Source organism: Dermochelys coriacea, chromosome 8 (genome assembly GCF_009764565.3).
Source record: "Dermochelys coriacea isolate rDerCor1 chromosome 8, rDerCor1.pri.v4, whole genome shotgun sequence".
NCBI classification, from domain to species: domain Eukaryota; kingdom Metazoa; phylum Chordata; order Testudines; family Dermochelyidae; genus Dermochelys; species Dermochelys coriacea.
In genome coordinates this window covers 7,597,573-7,613,095 of record NC_050075.1, presented here as the reverse complement: position 1 = coordinate 7,613,095, position 15,523 = coordinate 7,597,573, and the positions used below count along the sequence as shown (strand labels likewise).

General features: G+C 44.8%; 1 protein-coding gene across 1 annotated transcript in view; it reads right to left on the bottom strand.

Annotated features, from left to right (window-relative positions):
- Window positions 1-12,936, bottom strand: part of TBC1D9B (TBC1 domain family member 9B) — a 44,568-nt gene extending 31,632 nt beyond the window's left edge. Inside the window, 2 exon segments of the mRNA XM_043490921.1 lie at window positions 4,953-5,063; window positions 12,706-12,936. Coding sequence (XP_043346856.1) covers window positions 4,953-5,063; window positions 12,706-12,823 — 229 coding nt within the window. The 5' untranslated portion in view covers window positions 12,824-12,936.
- Window positions 12,937-15,523: the final 2,587 nt, after the last annotated feature.

Below are 15,523 nucleotides of genomic sequence, written 5' to 3'. Positions count from 1 at the left end.
GAGCAGCACTTTCTCTTGACAGCCACGCACACTATAGGTCAGCCTGTCTGCAAGTGTACAAGTCCTATTTTTCCCCAAATCACACAGCTTGGAAAGTTTTTCTTAATTCTTAATTAGTATTTTACACTCTGTAGAATATTAGGAAAACTTTATACAAACTAATTTCAGAAAAATAGGACTTGCTGGATCCCTGCAGTTTGACGCTATTCTCCAATGCTGTGCATAACTGCCAGGAGAGAGCAGATGGACCCGAAATAAACAAACAAGGCAAATGTGAAACATTCACATTTGAAATGCCTCTGTGCTGTTTATTTGGGACATTTGGCACAATTTATTTATTTCAAAAGAAGCTTGCTTGTCAATCACTTTAATGCTACATCAGCAAGTTTCAAGTCTTAAAATCCCATTTCATGCTGGAGCAAATTAGGAGGAGGGGACATTTCTACAGAAAGGGTAGCTGGCCAGTGGTTTTGTTCCTTTAGCTATTTATTTCAGAAATTTACATTTTAGTAAGTGATTTCTCCCTTTCCACCCAGGCTCAACTTTGCATTCAAGTCAGAACCATGGAGTAATGGAAATGGTTATGTCAGATATTCATTGTTATAACTTCAGAGCAGTATGAAAGCAGAGAAGATAGATGGAAGCTTTCACAGAAAAACTAAGAACTCTGGTAGTTAGCAGATAAAGTAAGAAATATAATGAAATGCAACTGAAAGATAAATCAATTTATGTTTAAGTCTAAAATGTTTGTAAACTTCCTCCTCAATTAAATTCCAGTAAGTTCTAAAATCCTACTTCAATTATGTACAGGACTCGCTCCCAATTGAAAACAGAATAGAAATGGGATTCCTAAAAATGTGTAGGTGAACATTTCAATTGCTTTAATGACACAGCATCCATCCTACCAAGAAATTTCTATGGAGGCAAAGAAGCCCCTGTGTAGAACTGATCAATGAAATTGTGTTTAATTGTTCACTTTATTAATATAACTTCATAAGCAAAGTTTTATGAATGAAACATTCATTCATAAACCAGTTACCCCAATAACTGGCTAATTGAGGTTCACTTTCAATCCACTTGCTGCTTAAATTGCTGAAACTTACATTGTTTCAACATTGTAACTTCTGCTCACTGTTTGTCATTCATTATACTTGTCTATATTGTAACTTCTGTTCACTGTTTGCCATTCCTTACACTTGTCCATATTGTAACTCAAACTCCATTTTCACTTGTCCCAAACTCCATTTTAAAATGCTCACTTCATTTTGTAAAAGCTTGCTGCAACCTTCATTTTTGCAAAACCCTGCTGTAATCTTATTAGTTTAGTTTAGATGTGTTAATGAGGTATGGATGGATGATGGAATCAACCTTCAGCCCCAGCTTGTCCTGATGAAATAAAATGTAAACACCCAATGGCTGACGATGCAGACAACAGCCCTGACAAAGTAAGAGGAGTCCACCCTCAAAAGAAAAGAACAAAAGTACAATTGAAGAAACATCAAAGCCAGGTCCTAGGCTGAAAGTCATGTCCGCAATTGACGGGTGATCAATCACACCGGAGCCAGAGGCAGCGTGACACAGCAAGACCTATAGACTCTGGATTCAAACTAAAGCCTACAAAAAGGATGGGTGAGATGGAAGACTTTGAAGGGTAACATTCTGTTTTCAACATGGAAGGGCATCAGTGAATTCCCAACAGAGGCCCAGCTCTTCCTTGTGCCCGGCTTTCCTGGCCAGTTAGCCACCACAAGCTACGGACCCAAGCCACGAACTCAAGCTACATTCAGGACTGGTAACTATACAGCAGCTGCAGAAGCTTTGTGTGTGTGTGTATAAACGAACGTGTGAATGAATGTGAAACTGAATGAAATGTTATAGCTATAACTGACTGCCCACTATGATACTTTTTGTATTCACAATAAATGTGACATTTTGTCTTATCCCCTTTAATAAGATCCTGCTGGTTTTTATTTTATTGATATAACACCTGCACCAGGGTTGATGAAAGAAAGGGGGAGAAGGGGTGACAAGGGAAGATACAAAGCTCCTTGAAGCTCTTGCTCTACACCAGGTTTTTTTCTTACCTTGTTAAGAGGCAACCTCAGCAACAAATGAGTCACAGCTGAAAAGTCTATAGTTGGACACCTAACAATGAAATTACCCCAGCTTGTCTGTGGTTACACAAACCAAAACAACCCCAAGATCTGAAACCAGAAACTAGAATCAGCAAGAAATATTGCTCAGGGGACCATGAATTTTGTCTTCACTAGGTCAATGGAGTATAGACAAATATACACAAAGCCAGGAGGAAAGAAGTTTACCTTTAGCCTAACTTTAACCATTGATACGTGTTTTGAAATTACAAGGATCATACAATCTTAAATGACTTATTCTAAAGATACCTAAGTATCTGCTTGGTGCTTTGGACTTGGAGGAAGCATATTTTTTATAGCATGGGAATGAATCTGGAATTCTGTTTTTTTTCCAGGAGCTTGAGTTCTTGCTGTATGACTTTAAGGGAACTTGACCCTTCATTATCATTTGAGATCTTTCTATGAAAGACACTAGTCATGCAGAGTATTATTGTTCCATAGGTAGCACTATGTTACAAGAATGTTAGGACTTTACAGTTAATCACTCAATAATCAAGGACAAAAGTTGAGGTTGCATATACAACTATAACTCTGTCCACTCACATTTATACCATATCACATGTTATTTCAATCTAAGCTAGAGCACTTATACTAATTTTACAACCTTAAATATACATATGTAATAACATCTTGTAATTTTCTTCATTCTTTTTTCTTACATCAATATAAAACCCTGTAAATAAAGATAAGTCTTCTCTCTAAAGTATATATTTTAATCATTTTATCAGCAACCAAATACTTGCTATATAGTTCCTTTTAGCACACAAAACTGCATTTCTTAGAGGTAAATCAAGGATTAAAGTAGTTAACTCAGAAGCTAATTGTGACCCTGATAGACCGACTCAGGCCAGAGCTGTAGGCCAATTCACTTGTGCGTTAATATCAAAGGAGTTAAATGGATTAGTATATATTTAGGCAGAATAGAACAGGGCAGAACAACAGAGAGAAGACTGAGATCCCCAGAATTATTCTGGATAGCCCTGGAAAAAACTTTTGGGAAACTGGCAGTCTATTACATCACTGCCACCATTTGGAGTCACAAACGATGGTTTACCTACTTTAAGCTCTCAATAATTCTAATTCCTTTTCTAGAGAAGGAATCTTCAGTTAGTTTACTAAAGACCTGGCTGCCAGTGTTGTCTTTGGTGTAAGATCCAGAGTACCAATTGATCTAGGGGTTTTGGGACTGGGGAGAAACCTGATGTGGTGTGATTTTTGGTTTTAATAACCTTTTATCACAAAGTTCAGTTTATCTGCATAGCAAGATAGGCTGGAGAGACTAAGGGGACTGACTGTGACTCCATGGTAAGACTGCTACGATGATCCAGGAGTTCACATTTTTTACTAGCTTGGTGAAATCTCATTATAGAACATACCACCAGTTTGGGGTGTCTGCCCTTGTTTTCTGACAGTCTTCCCTGAAATAGTCACTCTCAGTGGTGAGGCATGCCAGACAGGGTGATACTAATGTTGCTGCCCATGCACTTTACATTCTTCCTTAGGTGCAGGGCTCCATACATAATGAGATTCTGAGGCTAGTTGCACAATTTACTGTTGTCACATTGCTATATAAATCCCAATTTGCATCATGTACATCCATAAAAATGCTGCTTCCTTCTGCTCCGAGTTTCTCACGCACCATTTTCCTTTCCTGCTTTCTTCCTGTATCTTCTTCCCCACAAATGGGAGTTGCTGCGTTCCTCCACAGAAACCCATCAGTTCTAAGCTTCTCCACTCCTGTAGGCTTTAAGCAGCTCTTCAGGAGAGACTGCATGGCCATCTGGAGGAAGGAGGGGAACAGGGGCAGAAACTGATATTTGTGGGATCAGAGGGAGATTATTTTTAGGCTCACATTTTACTTCCCTACAGCAAAGATTTCCCATCATACACTGGTCAATCTGACCCATAAGGTTGAATTGAATACAATTTTCTCCTCATCAGTGGGTAGGACTGAAAGCCTCTCAATAACCAAACAACCTTCTCTATCAGATATAACTTAGTAGACAATGTTTGTACTTCATGGTCCAAGAGACACAGACAAGGCTTTCATCTCGGGGCCAAAAGACCAAACACATCAAGACACTTGATCATAGCCTTTAAAAGGACACATTATCCAACTCATACCTGGCCTTATGCAGTAAGGAATGGTAAGATTCCAGTACAGCAATGGTGCTTTACAAGTACAAGGGATGCAGATGATATGTGGGGCTGGAGTTCTCATTACGCTTTGTTAAAGGAAAAATCACGCACTAATTATAATTAGGCTGAAAAGGACTAAGCCATGACAATATAGTAAAGAGATAATCATGGGTATTGATCAGCACCCTGAATAACCTTCATCTCCCCATTTTTGTACACGTTCCCATTTTGTGCTTTGCTACCAATGAGCACATCGGAGCACAGTAGTTGCCCTGCCACAGGAGTCCTTAGTAAACCCAGTTAAATTCTCCAAATTATTGCCCCTGCAGGCGTGCATACATACATGCACACCTCAGAGGAGGGAGAATCCACACAACCCCTAAAGAAATTAAAGCTCTCGTTGAGAGTTCACGGGACCTCAGATTTTGGAGCTCAGCCAGTTTTAGCAACCCATATTGCTTGGAAGTTTGACTTAAGAGCTGTCAAGGTTAAGGTTCTTAATGAATTGGTTCACCTATTATCATCACAAAAAAGTTGTGGACACATTAAAAATCCATAACTCCTGTGAGAGTTGTAACATTCAACCTTAGTATAACTCACTGTTTGAATGGTGCAACAATATGTATGCAGCCACCTGCCAGTAATCACAGTAGTACCTACCACATGCCACTGCCCAATAGATTTGCGAGTCCTGAGTCTGGTGCAAGATCCGGTAAGGGGCGACTCTAGCACTGGAATCCAAAACCACATCAAGGGTTCCCACAAGCAGACCTAGGAAACAAAAGACGTGAAGATAAACAAAGTGAGTTACTGATAAGAGAGTTGGAGAAATGTAGTCTCAAATGGATGGTGGAAGCAATATGCATGACGCCTTGGCATTCCTAGGGGATAGGTGAGCAGTGGTGTCTCAGTCTTGGAAGAGGGTATGGTGAGCATCCAGTCATAGGAGCAAACAAATTATCTGTACTGAATAGCTACAGCTCACTGTTAATAACTTCATAGTTAAGGCTGCATTCAGATGTCCGTTATAAGCCTCAAGGTGACACTCTCCCTTTCAACTTTCTTTGGAAGGAGATATTCCTATGAAAGTGTTTGTAATTAACACACAGGAAAGAATTTTTCTGGAGATATTCAAATCTAAGATAAATAATTTTCAAACGGCAAGCACTCAAACCATAAGCCCTCTTTGAAAAATATAAATAAGTTTTTAGGGGTGGAGACCAGTTCCCAACATGGAGAATACTTTTGGGTAGTTCCGGAGAGTTTTCATTGATGTACCTAAAACATTATTAAAAGAACCAAAAGTTATAGATCCTATAGATTTCATATTCTTATAAAATGAGGAGAGATTTTAAGGATGACAAAATCCAAAAATAATACAGCAGAGGATTTTTGTAGGCCACAGCTTTCAGTGCCACCTTTGCAAACAGCAGGTAAGATGATAAACTCAACCATAGTAGGACCAAATAGAGAGAAATATCTGAGCAAATACTAGCAAAAGCCAATGCTCACAGGTCTCAGTGACATTTCTAAAAGGCATATTTGATTTAATCACTTCTTAAATAGCAATTTAGATGGGAGTGGGGTCAGATTGCACAAGCAGAGAAGTCTTTGGTATGAACAGTATGAAACTGTACTAAAATAAGGAAAGTACTTTTGGAACTAAATATTGATACACTGTGGATAGCAGCCAGAAAAGGGGGGGGGAGGGAGGAAACCTGTTTGGTTTTGTGATTTGGTTGTTTGTTAAATTGATGCTAAATCTGAATGTTAAAAGGTGATCCTCTTTCTATCAGAAGATGTTACAGAATTCCCTTCCAGGTTACAGAGGGATCAGAAGCCTAACAACTTCCCTCACTCCTATCACAAGAAAGAATGAATCCTCAGGCTGCAAGGCAAAAGAAAACTTATTTTTTGTGACTTACAGACTCCCACCCACAGGATGTGGAAGGACTTTGCCACAATTCAAAAAAGCACATAAGCACATGCTTAGTTCATCCCTATTTAGAACACTTAAGCACATGTTTAAAGTTAAGCTCTTGCTTCAGTGTTGACCTGAACATGCATGCTTTCCTGAATTGGTGACTTCATGCTGATCAAAAGAGATTTTATGGAGTTTTCACTTCCTCCTAACTTCAGAGTGAAATTTCAAGCCAAAACATTTATCTTGATGATTTTTACATCCCAGAAATCATTTGTTTGAAAATGATTGAAGAGGATAAAATGAAACTCTCTGAGAACTTTGATAATGATTCAAAAGATTAGATAATGGTTAAAATTTATCTCCTGCAATGCTACTGAATAGCACTAAACTGGTTTATCACTTATTCTATTACATATAAACAGTAAGAGAGGCTTCAGCATTTGTATATTTATACTGTTCATTTTTGATAGCTGCCAGTCTCCCAAGCAATATATACTAAAAGAGTACTGAAAGAAATGTAACAACTCCCGCACCTCCTCCAAAAAAACCAACTAGAGACAAGAATCATTTAAACACAAATTCTAAATTAGCCACCTGCAAGCTCTATATTTGAAAACAGTTAATGGAAATTGTTTTGGGTAATTTTTTAATCTGCTGATAACTAGATACAAATTAGTCGTCTCCTCCCACATCTAAGAGGATATGCTTGTTATACTGTTATGAAAATTTTAAAGAAATAACCATATTTGGAAAAAATTCTAAGAGCCATTGTATTTTTTCTGTAAACCTTAACTTAAAAACTTAATATAATTGTTGGTACCAGGTCTACTTATTTTAGGGTTTGCTGCAGTATCCATCACCATAGAATCTATACATCTCATAGATATTACATCCGCATGGCAAGGTCACTAATTAACTTGAAAGAATTTTCTGCTCTTCCAGCTTCTTAGTTATAGGAAACTGCTTGAGAGATAATATTTTAGTGTCCAACTTTAAATATGGTAATTTGCACCTAGAGCTGCGGGAAATTTTTCATCCAAGATTTTTTTTTTTTTTTGCCAAAAACCACAGCTTCAGATTGACTACACACTTTGTGAATTTGTATTAAATTCACCAAATTGTTATGGTCAGAGGAATGGGGCAGGGAGGGGAGAAATCAGAAAAAAAAATCAAAATGCTTTGTTTTAACATTTTTAAAATGAAACATTTCAATTCAAAACAACTTTTAAATAAAATTCAAGTAAAATTTGAAACAAAACAGGTTAAAAACTGAACTGTTTCAGGTTCGATCCAAAAGGAAAATCTTCTGAAATTTTTGGTTTGCCAAAAATTCTTTTTCTGGGTCAACCCAAAACAATATCCCCTCCCCTTCACTGTGTCGGTTTGGGGAGCAAATTGAATAATTAGTTATTTGCACCATATTTCTATATGTTATATTATGTATACACATCAGTAGATGATAATTAATTTTGTAATGTCCTCAATATTTTAGTGTTCTCCTGTGGTTGAGGAACTGGACTGGGATCCAAGAGATCTTGGTTCAGTTTCTACATATACCCAAAATTTCTTGTGTGAACTTGGACAAGTCACTTAATCTCGTGTCTCAGTTCCCCATCTGTAAAACGTAAATAATACTACTTCCTTTCTCCCACCCTTTGTCTGTCTTGTCTACTGAGGCCCTGATCCTGCAAATGACAGGGCAAGAGTAGACCATTAGGTTCACACATGCCATCAACTGCAAGATTAGAGCCTTATCCTATAAACTCTTGGGGCATGTACAGTCTCTTACAGTCCATACATACAGTACCTAGCACAATGGGTGCCTGATTTTGGTGTAGACGCTTTGCACATATTTGTACAAATTGGTTAACAGAATATTAGTGTTTAAAATAAAATACTATTTTCTCTAAATACTTGCCATGATTGAGTGCCAAGTGTGTACAATTTACATATGGCATATTGGACTGAAAACATTAAATGCTATTGTGCTCAAACTTTTAAGAACGCAAGTACTTAATTGACTCAGTCATAACCCTATGTTCTTCTACTCCCCCAAAACATTCAGACGCACTGAACAAGCTATCTGTAGTTTCTAGAGGTCTAGGGCTTCAAAGACAGTTCTGTGGTGACCTAAAATCCTATTTTCGACATCTCAGACTCAAGGAATATTTCCAACACACCTCTGACCAACATATTAACCCACACAGACCTTCCTGCCAACACTACAAAAAGAATGGGTGGACTCCTCCTGAAGGTCGAAACAGCAGCCTGGATTTCTACATAGAGTGCTTCCGCCAACGTGCACGAGCTGAAATTGTGGAAAAGCAACATCGCTTACCCCATAAGCTCAGCCATGCAGAACACAGTGCCATCCACAGCCTCAGAAACAACTCTGACATCATAATCAAAAAGGCTGACAAAGGAGGTGCTGTCGTCATCATGAATAGGTCGGAGTATGAACAAGAGGCTACTAGGCAGCTCTCCAACACCACTTTCTACAAGCCATTACCCTCTGATCCCACTGAGAGTTACCAAAAGAAACTACAGCATTTGCTCAAGAAACTCCCTGAAAAAGCACAAGAACAAATCCGCACAGACACACCCCTAGAACCCCGACCTGGGGTATTCTATCTGCTACCCAAGATCCATAAACCTGGAAATCCTGGACGCCCCATCATCTCAGGCATTGGCACCCTGACAGCAGGATTGTCTGGCTATGTAGACTCCCTCCTCAGGCCCTTCGTTACCAGCACTCCCAGCTATCTTTGAGACACCACTGACTTCCTGAGGAAACTACAGTCCATTGGTGATCTTCCTAAAAACACCATCCTAGCCACTATGGATGTAGAAGCCTCTACACCAACGTTCCACACAAAGATGGACTACAAGCCGTCAGGAACAGTATCCCCGATACTGTCACGGCTAACCTGGTGGCTGAACTTTGTGACTTTGTCCTCACCCATAACTATTTCACATTTGGGGACAATGTATACCTTCAAATCAGCGGCACTGCGATGGGTACCCGCATGGCCCCACAGTATGCCAACATTTTTATGGCTTAGAACAACGCTTCCTCAGCTCTCGTCCCCTAATGCCCCTACTCTACTTGCGCTACATTGATGACATCTTCATCATCTGGACCCATGGAAAAGAAGTTCTTGAGGAATTCCACCATGATTTCAACAATTTCCATCCCACCATCAACCTCAGCCCGGACCAGTCCACACAAGAGATCCCCTTCCTGGACACTACGCTACTAATAAGCGATGGTCACATAAACACCACCCTATATCGGAAACCTACTGACCGCTATTCCTACCTACATGCCTCTAGCTTTCATCCAGATCATACCACTCGATCCATTGTCTACAGCCAAGCGCTACGATATAACCGCATTTGCTCCAACCCCTCAGACAGAGACAAACACCTACAAGATCTCTATCATGCATCACCTTCAGCCCCCAACTAAAACCTCTCCAACGCATCATCAAGGATCTACAACCTATCCTGAAGGACGACCCATCACTCTCACAGATCTTGGGAGACAGGCCAGTCCTTGCTTACAGACAGCCCCCCAATCTGAAGCAAATACACACAACAGAACCACTAACCCAGGAACCTATCCTTGCAACAAAGCCCGTTGCTAACTCTGTCCACACATCTATTCAGGGGATACCATCATAGGGCCTAATCACATCAGCCACACTATCAGAGGCTCGTTCACCTGCGCATCTACCAATGTGATATATGCCATCATGTGCCAGCAATGCCCCTCTGCCATGTACATTGGCCAAACTGGACAGTCTCTACGTAAAAGAATGAATGGACACAAATCAGACGTCAAGAATTATAACATTCAAAAACCAGTTGGAGAACACTTCAATCTCTCTGGTCACTCGATTACAGACCTAAGAGTGGCTATTCTTCAACAAAAAAGCTTCAAAAACAGACTCCAAGGAGAGACTGCTGAATTGGAATTAATTTGCAAACTGGATACAATTAACTTAGGCTTGAATAGAGACTGGGAATGGATGAGTCATTACACAAAGTAAAACTATTTCCCCATGGTATTTCTCCCCCCCCACCCCACCCCCCACTGTTCCTCTGATATTCTTGTTAACTGCTGGAATTAGCCTACCTTGCTTGTCACCATGAAAGGTTTTCCTCCTTTCCCTCCCCTGCTGTTGGTGATGGCTTATCTTAAGTGATCACTCTCCTTACAGTGTGTATGATAAACCCATTGTTTCATGTTCTCTGTGTGTGTATATAAATCTCTCCTCTGTTTTTTCCACCAAATGCATCCGATGAAGTGAGCTGTAGCTCACGAAAGCTTATGCTCTAATAAATTTGTTAGTCTCTAAGGTGCCACAAGTACTCCTTTACTATCCTTTTTAGATGTTAAAAAAAGTTTCCACTGGAACCAAATTGGCTTGTAGGTTCAGTCACTTAATTGCTCGAGTTTAAATGTTAAAACTTTCAGGAAATCCACAGCACCAGAGATACAGCTATTCTTATAGCTTCTTTTTGAAAACAGGAAATTCCAGCATAAAAAAAAAATATAATTAAGGCTATTCAAATAATTGATATACACTATATAAACAGAATAAAAACCGCTCACCTTTAACCATTGTGGAAAAATGCACAACTACTGCAATTTATGTAAATGTTACATCATCTTATATTGAGTACATTTGATTAACTAGTGTTGATATGTTAAAACTGACGATACATTTTACAAACTAACTTAAATGTGACCTATACATTTTGCATTATTTACATAACTAATTCTGCATTTCACATGATGAAAGTTGTATGTATTCTATTGAGGGATGTTTTAAAAGTGCTTGCACACTTTGGTTTTTGATCATAGTTAAACCCTTTATGATCACTTCCGTCACTACACTTCATACCCAAATCTGGCATATACAAATAAAATGAATAATTCTCACTGACCAGTAAACAACACCAATTTTGCAACTGTAACAAAATATTCTTAACTGTAAAGTCTAAACCAACTGCATCCATCACAAAACACTCTCTCATAGTGCACATTAAAACTATAATACCTTTCTTGTACTCATATAAAGGCTGCCAACTATACAAATCCACAGAAAGGAAGATACTCTAGCAAGTCAAGACTATACGAATATCATACAAACAACCATCTTTTCCCATGCAGAAAAATATAATTCCATCTACTTCTATTATTATTATTTATATTGTGATAGCTTCTAGAAGCCCCAGTCATGACCCAGGATCCGACTGCATAGGGCCCAGTACAAACAGAACAAAAGGATGGTCCCTGCCCCAAAGAGCGTCTAATCTAAGTATAAGAGGCAATGCGTGGATACAGAGCAGCACAAAGAAACAATGAGACAATATCGGTGAGCATGACAGGCAGTGGTCACAGCAAACCAGTAGCCTAACCTTTGTCATGATTTTTGTAGATGTTACTGCAAAGGAGAGTTTTAAGGAGGGCAATGAAATGGCCTTGCAGATCTTTACAGGGAACTTCTCCCAAGCATTATTGCCATCACAACATATAGCAGTGAGACATGGCAACTTACCAAGAAAGATATGCAAAAGCTGGATGCATTTCATCACAAATGTCTGAGAAGAATACTGGGAATAACATAGAGAGAGAGAGAGGAAGACGAATGAAGAAGTCAGAAAAATTACTGGACAAAGTACCCTCTCACAAATAATCTACAAAAGACGACATCAGTGGCTGGGACATGTGCCGAGAATGGAAAAAGAACGCTTACCAAAGACCGCCCTTGAATGGAAGCCAGAAAGCGCAAGAAGAACGAGAGGAAGCGGGCGCATAACATGGAAACGAACAGTTCTGAACAACATCAAGCACCTCAACGGTGAAATGGGAAGATTTGGAGAGAAGGCCAGTTGACAGGCGAGGACGGCAAATGCGGGTAGCCCAACGTGCAGCAAAGCAGGGGATGGACTAAGGTCTAAGGTAAAGTCTCCCAAGCCTGAGGCGGGGCAGCCAAAGAGAACACATGAAGGCGCCTGTTTAGAAATTTAACAGGCCTACGGTCCATGCACCTTGGCCTACCTGCCCTACCTAACTGGGGATGGGGAACAGCCGCTAAATGCACGCTGGGGATCGCTGCGGAGCTCAGCTCACGTCGCTATTTGCACGTCAGTCTCGTCGCTCACCAAACACACGCACCTTGCACGCGAGGGGCGTTTACACGCGAGGGGCGCCAGACCTGGGATCCCTACGGCCACGAATAAGGCAGAGGGATCCCGCCCTCATGACCCTCGCCCTGCCTAGGATCCGTATGGGCAGGAAAGGGGCGGAGAAGGGATCCCGGCGCCCTGCCCCAGGCCTGGCGCCCCTCACCCCGTCTGGGGGCGCCCCGGGCTCCCCTCACCGGTCAGGCCGGCCCCAGGCCCGGCTCCCGCCCTCTGGGCTGCAAGCAACCGTTGGGCCACCCCGGCCTCGGCCCCGGGTCCCGCCCGGCCCCTCACCCGTCAGGCCGCCCCCCTTGCCGTGGCCCCGCCGCCGCTGCAGCAGGAAGAAGGGGTTGGCCCGCTCGGTGACCCACAGCGCGTTGGCCAGCAGCACCTCCTCGGGGCCCAGCCACATGGCGCCGGCTCCGCTCCGCGCTGGGCCAGGCCGCCGGCTTCGGGCAGGGGGAGCGGGCTGGGCCGGGCCGGGCCGCGCAGGGGGCGCGTCACGGAAGCCGCGCGCGCGGCCCGCGGCTGGAGCTGAGGAGACGGGCCGAGCCGACTCAGCCCAGCCCGGGCAACCGAGGGGGCGGCGCCCTCTGGCGGCCCGGCCGGCTCACGCCAGCGGCACGTCTCCGCTAGGGGACGGGAAGGGAGTTGGCCGCTCAGGGCCGCCTCCATCCCCGAGCCCCGGGGAACAACTCCCCTGCCCCGTGCGTCGGAGACCCCCCCCCCCGCGGAACGGACCCCCCCCCGCGCCGCAGAGACCCTCCCCCACCCCGGGGAACCGACCCCCCCCGTGCGTCGGAGACCCCCCCCGCGGAACGGACCCCCCCGTGCCGCAGAGACCCTCCCCCACCCCCGGGGAACCGACCCCCCCGTGCGTCGGAGACCCCCCCCCCCGCGGAACGGACCCCCCCGTGCCGCAGAGACCCTCCCCCACCCCCGGGGAACCGACCCCCCCGTGCGTCGGGGACCCCCCCCGCGGAACGGACCCCCCCGTGCCGCAGAGACCCTCCCCCACCCCCCGGGGAACCGACCCCCCCGTGCCGCAGAGACCCTCCCCCACCCCCGGGGAACGGACCCCCCCCGTGCGTCGGGGACCCCCCCCCGCGGAACGGACCCCCCGTGCCGCGGAGACCCCCCCCGGGGAACGGACCCCCCGTGCTGCAGAGACCCCCCCGTGCGTCGGGGAACCCCCCGCGGAACGGACCCCCCGTGCCGCGGAGACCCCCCCCGGGGAACGGACCCCCCCGTGCCGCAGAGACCCCCCCGGGGAACGGACCCCCGTGCCGCGGAGACCCCCCCCGGGGAACGGACCCCCCCGTGCGTTGGAGACCCCCCCCGGGGAACGGACCCCCCCGTGCGTTGGAGACCCCCCCCGGGGAACGGACCCCCCCGTGCCGCAGAGACCCCCCCCGGGGAACGGACCCCCCGTGCTGCAGAGACCCCCCCCGGGGAACAGACCCCCCGTGCCGCGGAGACCCCCCCCGGGAACAGACCCCCCTCGTGCTGCAAAGACCCTCCTCCACCCCCGGGGAACGGACCCCCCCCATTGCCACAGAGACCCACCTGCGGGGAACAGCCCCTCTGCCCTGTGACACAGACACCATCCTCCCACCACCTGGGTGGAATGGCCCCTCTCCCTAATGCCAAGACAGAGATCGCCCCCAAAGTGCCACGCAGAGATTACCCCCTCCTGCCTCCATCCCTTTACAGAGGACTAGCCCTTCCCCCTGTACCACAACAGAGGTCGCCCATGGTGTGCCAGCTCCACCCTACCCCAGAGAATAGGGAGTCCCCCCCTCAGCTCCAGCTCCTAAACCCCCTGCTTCCTCCCCGCTTAATGTTGCCAACCCTAAGCACTCAAATATTAGGATTTAGTGCCCCCCCATCAGGATTGTTGTTCATATAATAATAATGATGCATCCGATGAAATGAGCTGTAGCTCACGAAAGCTTATGCTGAAATAAATTTGTTAGTCTCTAAGGTGCCACAAGTCCTCCTTTTCTTTTTGCGAATACAGACTAACACGGCTGCTACTCTGAAACCTGTCATAATAATCAGGGTCTTTTATATTTGCATTCTGGTGTCTGAAGGACATGTTTTCAGGCTTTTCTCCCTAACCATGAGGTTTAAAAACTTTTTTTCTGTGAAACAAAAGCTGAGATTCCCATTGCAGTCACAACTCCTGGAGCTGGGGCTTAAAGCAAAACTCCAAATATTGTGAGACTCGTGTCAAAATCATGAGAGTTGGCACCACTGGAATAGGACACACCCTCCTTCCAGTGCTTCCTCCACTCCCCTGGTCAGACAGCAGTCTCTTGGGATCCTGGAGATGGGCGGGCAGAGTCCGCCCACTACTAAAGGACCTCCACCAGGCTAAGGGGAGGATCCACAAGGTCTGGGATCTCAATTAAGTATGGGTGACAACTAAAGATACAACAGGGATGGGAGCGAGGTCACAGGGCTAAATGAAGGGAACCGGCCAGGGACACCGAGCTGTAATGGTATTGCACCGGAGGCCTCCCACTTATTCTACACCTCTCGTGTCTCTTCACAGTGCCAGACTAGTTTCTCTCCTCCTGGGGAAACTGCAGTATGCTGTGCACCAAATATAACCCTATACCCAGGGAGCGACCCTCTGGGAATGGGGGTAATGCTCCCTACCACTGACAAGGAGCATCCCTTTTGTGCCACCTGCAGCCTCTGGGCAACAAGCAGCAGCTCCCATGTCCCAGCCCTCGTTGATAAAGGAACCTGAGAACATAGCTTGGAAGGGAACTCTCTGCATTCCACCTACCTCTGCAAAGGGATTAGGGAGGGCTCCTCTTCATGCTGCCTTCACCCATATAGGCCACAGAAAGTGCACTTCCTCCACAAAACTAACAAAAATCTCACCTTCCTGTGGGGACAGGTTGTGGTATTCCAGCATTTGCCAGATGATGGAGTATGCGCATCTTCCCCCATGCCATCCATTCCCAGGCCCTTAGAAACATGAAACAGTATTTGCCCCAACATCTCCTGTTCCTCTGAGGAAACAGGAAGCAGCTCTCCCCTGCCCCCTCCCTGCCAATGCCACCTACATTTCCTGGGGAATACTGGTCAGCAGCTAGGG